Source organism: Octopus bimaculoides, chromosome 1, assembly GCF_001194135.2.
Source record: "Octopus bimaculoides isolate UCB-OBI-ISO-001 chromosome 1, ASM119413v2, whole genome shotgun sequence".
NCBI lineage: Eukaryota > Metazoa > Mollusca > Cephalopoda > Octopoda > Octopodidae > Octopus > Octopus bimaculoides.
Window position 1 is genome coordinate 183,215,298 of NC_068981.1, and position 9,359 is coordinate 183,224,656.

The 9,359-nt window shown below is 37.1% G+C and overlaps 1 protein-coding gene across 1 annotated transcript in view; it reads left to right on the forward strand.

The window, feature by feature from the left end:
* Positions 1–8,593, forward strand: part of LOC106879309 (squamous cell carcinoma antigen recognized by T-cells 3) — a 40,689-nt gene extending 32,096 nt beyond the window's left edge. Inside the window, exons 16-20 of the mRNA XM_052972800.1 lie at positions 1,039–1,122; positions 3,270–3,377; positions 5,585–5,674; positions 6,580–6,663; positions 8,402–8,593. Coding sequence (XP_052828760.1) covers positions 1,039–1,122; positions 3,270–3,377; positions 5,585–5,674; positions 6,580–6,663; positions 8,402–8,578 — 543 coding nt within the window. The 3' untranslated portion in view covers positions 8,579–8,593. The remainder of the gene's footprint in view (positions 1–1,038; positions 1,123–3,269; positions 3,378–5,584; positions 5,675–6,579; positions 6,664–8,401) is intronic.
* Positions 8,594–9,359: the final 766 nt, after the last annotated feature.

A 9,359-nucleotide genomic window follows, 5' to 3' on the forward strand; every position in this document is an offset into this window, starting at 1 on the left:
ATATATATATATATAGGGTTGGTGCATAATTATTGCAGCTTTTTTTCAACAAATTTTATTCAACAAAAACAATAACAACATGTAACAAAAACGTCTTTAAATGATTATTCCGGAGCATATTCACCATCTACTTCAATTACTGCTTCCCATTTTCTTGGCAGATGGTCAGACCGTCATTTCAAGATGTTTTGGTTAAATATTGCTATTGTTTTTGCTGAATAAATTTTGTTGAAAAAAAGTCACAATAATTATGCACCAACCCAATATATATGTGTGTGTGTGTGTTATAGGAATGTTAAGAGTTCTACTACAACCATCAAATGTTTGAATTATTTGCATGTAATAAAAATTGTTCAGCCATTAGGTTTCCCTTCATTGCCTTCGATCTTTCAGTTTTGTCATTTTCGTTTTATGAACTATTGGCTTCTTAAAAGGTGTCAGTTATTTTCAGTTCCCCACATAAAACATGTCCAAGCTGTTAAATTATTTGATAGACTAAGAAATTATTACATCGCTTGGAAATGGTTATGGGTTGGCAACAGGATGTCCAGCTGTAGAAAAACTCTGCCTTACCATTTATTCGTCTGGCCTGTCCAAGCATAGAAAAGTGGACATTAAAATGAAGTAAAAGCACGGTTGCCATTGCATACAGGTTTGTCCCTCGCAACCCTCTCCAACCCAGCATCCCTAATCTTGTTGGTTCATAAGTACTTGTGCCACATAAAAAACGTACCCATGCTAGTGTTGTCTAAAAGCACCCAGTACACTCTGTAAAGTGGTTGTCGTTAGGAAGGGCATTCAGCCATAAAGACCATGCCAAAACAGACATGGAGCCTGAACAGCCCTTCAGCTGGTCAGCTTCTGCCAAACCATCCAACCTATGGCAGCATGGAAAACGGATGTTAAATGATGAGGATGAATGGCACAGCATTTACAGTATCTAGATCTATTAACTTCGTAGAGTTAAGCTTTTGTAGATGAACAAATATATGACAAATATGTTATGTACTGATACTTTGATATCATTTGTAATTTTAGTGTGGAGAAATTGTCCAAATCCGACTTGTCCAAAATTACAAAGGCAAATCTAAAGGTTATGCTTATGTTGAGTTTAAATCAACGGTAAGTTGCCTACTTTCCTTATTGATTTCTTGTTTGGTTAAATCAGAAAGATGACCATATTTGATGACATGCTAGACACTCTCAAATGTTTAATTCTATGAAAGGTGGGATAGACTACAGTGTACATCACCTGGAAAACAAGAGTGTATCTTATATAGTCATTGAAGAATATGTTGTTTATAAAGATACTCTTTAAATTAGGTTCAATCAACTATGTCTCTTTTTATATATATGTTAGGGACTTCCTTTCTCCATCTTGTCTATGTATTGATTGAACCTCATAGAAATTAATAAAGTCTCAGGTTATATTAATTATTGATAAATTATGAATAATTATATTATTATAATATAATACCATAAAAACCCATGTAATTTTTGCACCTGTATAATTTATGCAGGTGATTTTTCAGGATAAAATTTGTTAAAAAAAGCTTCTATTCATGTAAAATTCGCACCCAAAAGTTTTCAGAATTGCTGATATAGCCAGAGGAAAAAGTTTTCAATTTAGTTGTATTTAGCATAATTTCACTTACTTATGACTAGATTTTATTAAATAAAAATAATTTCTGTTTAACAGGTATCACATTGAAAGCTATTAAATTATGTAATTTTTGCATTGTTTATAATAAACTTTATCTTACATTTCTTGCCCACAAGAGATTATGTCCAATCTTTAGCATACTGCTGTATGTCTTCTCAAATCACAATCACAGGAAAAGTTGTTGATAATTCTTATCAACAAAAACAAAGCTGATAAATACACATAGGTGTTGCAAATTAAGTTTAATTACCAATAAATATCAGCTTGGATGACACTTTACTCAACCGACAGAAGAAGGTGACCAATCAAACTGATTATGTAAACAGAATTCTGATTGGTCAAAAGTGTTTTCTTGTCTCAAGCTCTGATTTTCTGCCTATTCTTGTCGAAACTTTTGATATGGAGTATCAAAATTTTAATTCCTTTCACACTTATAAAATGTCAGGCAAACTTTAAAATTTGTCATTACTGTTTTAGCTGGGAGACCAAACTGATAGTTTGGTAACCCGCTAAAATAAACATTAAAAATCAAAGGGAGAAAATAAACAGCTTTGCAAGTTTAACTCAGTGTTTATTGAACAAGAGAAGTGCAAAATTTAAGAAGCAACTTGTTTGAATATACATGTCTGTGAGGAGACATAAACAAGAATAGCAAAAATCTACTATACCAAAAGAACTGGTAATACATACATTACAAGTGTTCTATGAAGAGAACATAAGATTACTGCAGAATTCAACATGAACGTTAAATGACATTAAACATCGTATAAAGTAAATGAAGGTTTCTGTAGGAACACACAGTTATATTCACTTAGTGAGTTTACATGCACAAGGGTGAATTATGATGTTGTCGTCAACATTAGGTGCAGTAAGAGCTGGTAGCAGCAATGTCGGCAGTGATGAATTTCATTGTCCTAACACGGAGAAAGCGAGCAATAGCTTTCTGGAGGCAAACGCCAGCTAGACTTCTTGAGCGGAGAAAAACTGATCTATTTAAGGAAAGTGATTACCAGCATGATTGTCAGACTTTAAAAAAGTAGTTAACCATTGAATGGTTTCAGTAAATTTATACAGAAAAAAAAAAGCATCCTACCATCCAGCATAAATAAAACTCAACTTCATTATATTTTTTCCTGTGGAAACCTATTCTGACATTAAATGAGTCAACTTCCCATACGAATGTTTACATTTGTACATCATTTTTCAACAAAAAAAAATTCTAAAAAAATTCTGGAAATGATCTGCTCATGTAATTTATGCAGCCACGAAAGTTTATTTTTGTTTTTGCGAAAAATGTGTGTAAATTACATGGGTTTTTACGGTAATTATTTTATCAATTACTAATTAAGTTTGATGTTATATTAATTACTAATAAATTATGAATAATTATTTAATATTATATGATAATTATATTAATTATTAACAAAGTCTGAGGTTATATTAATAATTTATTAATAAATATTAAAATATTATATGAAGTAATTATCAATGCTCTATTAGAATCAAATGTTTGATAGAAGAATCAAAGAAACTTGTGTTGAAATTTGTCAAGGGTAACTCAGAACTATGAAAATCTTTATTCATTGCTTTGTTGTCTAATTTTCAGAATTCTTTGGAGAAAGCTCTTAAAATGGATCGAGAAATGATTGAAGGTCGACCTATATTTGTGTCTAAATGTGAAGACAGGAGTGTGACAAAAACGCATCAGTTTAAGGTAATAAGGTTTATGCCTTCTCCTTCATTTTGGTTTACTTTTCTAAACGTCAACCTCTTTACAATGCTTTATATTGCTGTACCATCACTAGAGAGGTAGTCGTGTCCTTCATATGACTAAAGGGCCCTTGTCAACCTCTTTACAAAATGCGAAGTATGAGTGATAAAGGTAGGAATAATAATGATTGGAAGGGTGTGTGATAAGGTGTGGAGTGATAGTAATCCTCACTTTCTATGGAATATACATACTTGTCTCAGTATTCTTGAAGGTGCATGGTTCAGTGGTGAGAGCATCAGGCTCGCAATCATGAGGTTGTGAGTTTGATTCCTGGACTTGGTTGTGTGTTGTGTTCTTGAGCAAGACACTTTATTTCACATTGCTCCAGTTCACTTAGCTGTAGGAATGTGTTGCAACATCACTGGTGCCAAGCTGTTATCGGCCCCTTTACCTTTTCCTTGGATAACATCAGTGATGTGGAGAGTGGAGGCTGGTGTCCATGGGCAACTTCTGGTCTTCCATAAGCAGCCTTGCCTTAGAGGGTAACTTTCTAGATGTAACCCCATGATCATTTATGACCAAAGGTGGGTCTTTTACCTTCAGTATTCTTAGAATCTTTTATCGTCTTTTCTGGAACCTTCTGGTTTAGTCACCTCTGTCAAGTCCCTTAAACATATCACTGATATCTCTTCCCAGCTACATCATTCCTCTGTTGAGCTTCCTGTTTATTCTGTTAGCTCCTTTCTTTGTACTTCTGCTCTCTGGAACTCATGACCATTATCTGGTTTTCCTCTAGTCTGTGATATTAACAAACATCTTCTGAATTTATAGGCCTCTTCTTTTCCGTTTTTGTTGTCCCTTACTCTGTTGTGGCCTCAAATCTTCTTTGGGACAAAATCATTGAAAAAAGATCTGTATGTATAGGCGCAGGAGTGGCTGTGTGGTAAGTAGCTTGCTTACCAATCACATGGTTCTGGGTTCAGTTCCACTGCATGGCACCTTGGGCAAGTGTCTTCTTCTATAACCTCGGGCCGACCAAAGCCTTGTGAGTGGATTTGCTAGACGGAAACTGAAAAAAGCCCGTCGTATATATGTATATACATATATATATATATATATATATATGTGTTTGTGTGTCTGTGTTTGTCCTCCCAACATCGCTTGACAACCGATGTTGGTGTGTTTATGTCCCCGTAACTTAGCGGTTCGGCAAAAGAGACCGATAGAATAAGTACTAGGCTTACAAAGAATAAGTCCTGGGGTCGATTTGCTCGACTAAAGGTGGTGCTCCAGCATGGCCGCAGTCAAATGACTGAAACAAGTAAAAGTATGTATATTCAAGGCAGTGTACTGAGATGACAAAAACTTAGGATGTACCAGAGGAAATGAGCAAGAATGAGCTGGCAGTTGCTGACACAGAGTGATGACAGCATATACCGAGAGTTGATGGATGAAGGGAGTGTCTAATTGGGCACAGGTGGTCCATTGTGGCCACTTGTACATAGGCTACAAGATGGTGGTTGAGTGATGAGAGTGGCAGCAGAGGAAATGAAAAGTAGAAGGGCCCTGTACGAGTGAATGACACTATAGAGTGATGAAACAGAGTCAGAATGGGTGAAGAGGCTTCCTTTGTTACATCCCAAACTCAGGCCCCTGTTGCTCATCTCTTCATCACATCTTCCTCATTTTAATCTCACTCTACTATACTGTTAGTATGACTGAAGATGACAGAGGGGTCTCTTGTTTGTCATACATTGCATTTTCTCCAGTGTAAATGGTAGCACACTTATCGTGAATATAGAGAGAAGTGGGTTCAAGTCCCATGCATACCGAAAACCTACTTTTTTCTCTCTCCAACCCATACCAGCTGAGTTAGAGGGACATAAATCAGTACCAGTTGTCAAGCAGTGGTGGGGTAACTAACACACACACACACACACACACACACACATATGATGGGCTTCCAAATTCACTCACAAAATATTGGTGCTGCACAGTGGGACTGAACCCTGAACCTTGTGGCTGCAAAGCAAAATTAATCACGCAGCCATGTCAGTGCCAAGTATTCCAGAACTATCCTGAACTTGAAGAAACAACTAAATTGTCTCTAATTACAACATGTGTATCTTTGTTTCTTTAGGATTATCAATAATATTGATATTTTTTGTCAAGATTTTGTTATTTGCTTGTCATTGTTATTTGATATCCAGTTTTCCACCAATTTGGAGAAGAACAAGCTATTTGTCAAAGGTTTACCATTCAGTTGTACAAAAGAGACTTTGGAGAAAATCTTTAAGGAGGTAAGGAAATTCCCTCTCTCTCTCTCTCTCTCTCTCTCTCTCTCTCTCTCTCTCTCTCTCTCTCTCATTATCATCTGTATTAACACCTCACCAAGCTGGCTCTACATTCCAGTTTTAGCTATTGTGAAGCTTTGTGGCTCAGTGGTTAAGCTGTTGAACTCACAGACGTAAAGTCATGAGTTCAATTCCCAGACCAACCAGTGCATTGTGCCCCTAGGAAAGGCACTTTATTTCACTTTGCTCCCAATCCATTCAGCTGAAAATGAGTTGCATCTGGGCTGTTTACCCAAAACTAATAAAGATGCCTTTATTTAAAATATCTGTAAGTCAATAGACAAAGACAAGTATATGACTGAAAGAAATGTCCTTGCTTCTTGTCTGGCAAAAATATTGCAAGACAAAAATAGCACCATTTGAGCGTGATCATTACCAGCGTCGCCTTACTGGCACTTGGGCCGGTGGCATGTTAGAAAACATGCAAGCGAGATCGTTGCCAGTGCCGCTGGACTGGCTCCCGTGCAGGTGGCACATAAAAAACACCATTTTGAGTGTGGCCGTTGCCAGTACTGCCTGACTGGCCCTTGTGCCGGTGGCACGTAAAAGCATCCACTACACTCTCGGAGTGGTTGGCGTTAGGAAGGGCATCCAGCTGTAGAAACTCTGCCAGATCAGATTGGAGCCTGGTGCAGCCATCCGGTTCACCAGTCCTCAGTCAAATCGTCAAATCCTTGCTAGCATGGAAAGCAGATATTAAACGATTATTATTATGATGATGATGATGATGAATAGATTGGCCTAATTGTTTTATTAAGGTTAAGACAAGGGTTTAAAAAAATGAGTATTTGAATGTATTTTTGCTGCAAATTACATTATTTCTGCTATTTATTGCATCTGTTTCTATCTAGCATGGAACTGTGAAAGACGTCCGGCTTGTTACATATAGAAATGGTGCCCCTAAGGGCTTGGCCTATGTGGAATATGAAGATCCTGTAAGTATTTGTTTTATGTACTTTTCATTATTTCTTCTTTGGAAAGCTGGCACAGCCTTTCAGGTACACATGGGACTGATTGGCCACAGCCAGACCCAACACCATGCTCTGTCCTTTTCTCCCATGTGATGTCCTTTATTATCATCGACAGAGATGGACAAACTAAATAATAATAATAATAATCCTTTCTACTGGAGGCACAAGGCCCCAGTGTTTCACTGATACTGAAGTTATCGATCCTGTAAGGATGAAAGGTATAGTTGACCTTGGCAGAATTTGAACTCAGAATGTAGCGACGGGCAAAATACCATCGCTAAGCATTTCGTCCAGCATGCTAACAATTCTTCCAACTCATCACCTTCTAAATAAATAAATAAATAATAATCATATTAATATTAATAATAATAATAATAATAATAATAATAATAATGCCAGTGTAAGATAGCATGTCAACGTGTAACTCAGCCATTCACTAAATAGAGATCCCTAAAATAAGTACCAGATTAAAATACTAGATTGCAGTGGCATGCTATTAATTAACTGTTAATTGTTTGATTAATTCCTTACCTACTTCTGTGTCCAGTCTGGTATCTTAGATGGTCAGCTGTTTACATTTTTACATAAGTGTAGGTATGGTTGTATGGTTAAGAAGCTTGCTTGGCAACTACATGGTTTCGGGTTCAGTCCCACTGTACGGCACTTTGGTCAAGTGTCTTCTATAACCTTAGGCTTGCCAAATCCTTGTGAGTGGATTTGGTAGGCGGAAACTTTGTGGAAGCCTGTGACGTGTTTGTGAACATGTTTATATTTGTCTCCTCCACACAGCTTGACAACCACTGTCATTTTGTTTACATCCTCTTGACTGAGCAGTTCAATAAAAGCGACTGATAGAATATGTAACAGACTTTAAAAAAGTATTGAGCGGATTTGTTTAAGTAAACCCTACAAGGTTGTGCTCCAGCATGACCGTAATCCAATGACTGAAACAAATGTGAAAGATAAAGACTAATATTTACTAAACAAAATTGCTTTTTGTTTTTCTTTCATTTATTATCATTTAACATTCACTTTCCATCTTGGGTTGGACATTGGGTGACACTGGTATTGATCCTGAAACCACACAGTTTGCGAGTTAACCTCTTCTTTACACCACCAGGCTTGCAGCCATATTTTATGCAATAAGGAAATGACTATATTAGTTAATGGTTACTATAGTTATTATTATTATTATTATTATTATTATTATTGAGTGAGAGAGCAGTGCATGCCATCAAAGTGACACTGGGGTAAAATATATGAAGCCCAGTATACCCATCATGACTACCCATCTGATAAGGGTGCACTAGGCGCATGCATCACAATGATATGTGCGGGACATGGTGATCTTACATCAAGATAAACAGCGCATGACCTCGCAGGTGGGGCCCAGTTAGAATTTTCATCAGGTCAAGTAACCCATCCCACTCAAAAGGTCCCTGAATAAAGTTTGTTTAAGGATGGTGAACAAAACACCCATGTTTCCAAACATTAGAGGGTTGTGTAGTCTTCCAACTCATCAGATCCTGTTGGACTTCCCAACCCACACTAGCTTAGAGAACGGACATTAAATGATGATGCTGATAATTGGCAATGATGCAATTTGTGAAATGGTGTTTCTTTTACATTTGCAATCTCCTTAATATCCTTAAATCTAATTTCTATGTCTAATGAAACTTGCTTTTTCTCCTTTTGGTTCCAGTCTGATACTGCTAAAGCAATTCTTAAAACTGATGGCTTAACAATGGATGAGCACACTATATCTGTATCAATCAGTAACCCACCCAGTCGGAAAGCTCCAATGAACCGGAGACCTTCATCATCTACATCCACGTTCACTCCTACTTTAGGAGGAGGAAAGAAAGAAAGTGAAGTGTAAGTTCATTTTTAAGTCTATATAATATTTTGCATGATGTTGACTGGATGTTTGGGTTTTATCATTCTCAGTACATGTTTTGGGGACATAGCAAGCCAATGGTTGTTCTGTGTGTTCACCATCTGATCCTGTATGTTCAGTTGGAGGGAATGCTTGAGTTTGTTCAAAAGCTTCGTAGCGAGTCTTTCCTCTTGTACTTGATGGCTTGAGATAAAAATTGGCCCTTTCTCACCCTGTATGAGGAATACCAAATGTTTTTATGCACCGCCTGCCTTATAAGAAACTCAGACACTCCCATGTCCCAGGCGATGGACTTGATTGACTAGGAGGGATTGTTGTCAATAATGCCCTCAATTTCACCAACAAATTCAGGAGTTCTTTTCATATCAGAATGATCAGAGTGAAATTTCCAAGCTGCTGTACCTTCGTAATCATCATTAGACTCATCTAACTCTTTCCGAATTCTTTGCACTGTCCTCAAATTGATGCTCTGAAATGTTTGTATTGGAACTTCTGGCACGAATATCAAGCAGTACAGCATGTCGTTTCCAAATTTCTGGCAGAGTGAATTGCATCATGGTGCTGTTCTTCTCACAGACAGTACCCAACTGACCCTACTGTACTGTGTAACCTACAAAGTCAAAAGCAATCAATGTGCATGCACAAAATTAAAAATATAAAATGGCAACAATTTACCCATTGCACCCTGTATATGTGTGTATGTGATGGGCTTCAGTCAGTTTCCATCTACCAAATATACTTACAAGACTTTGGTCCGTCTGGG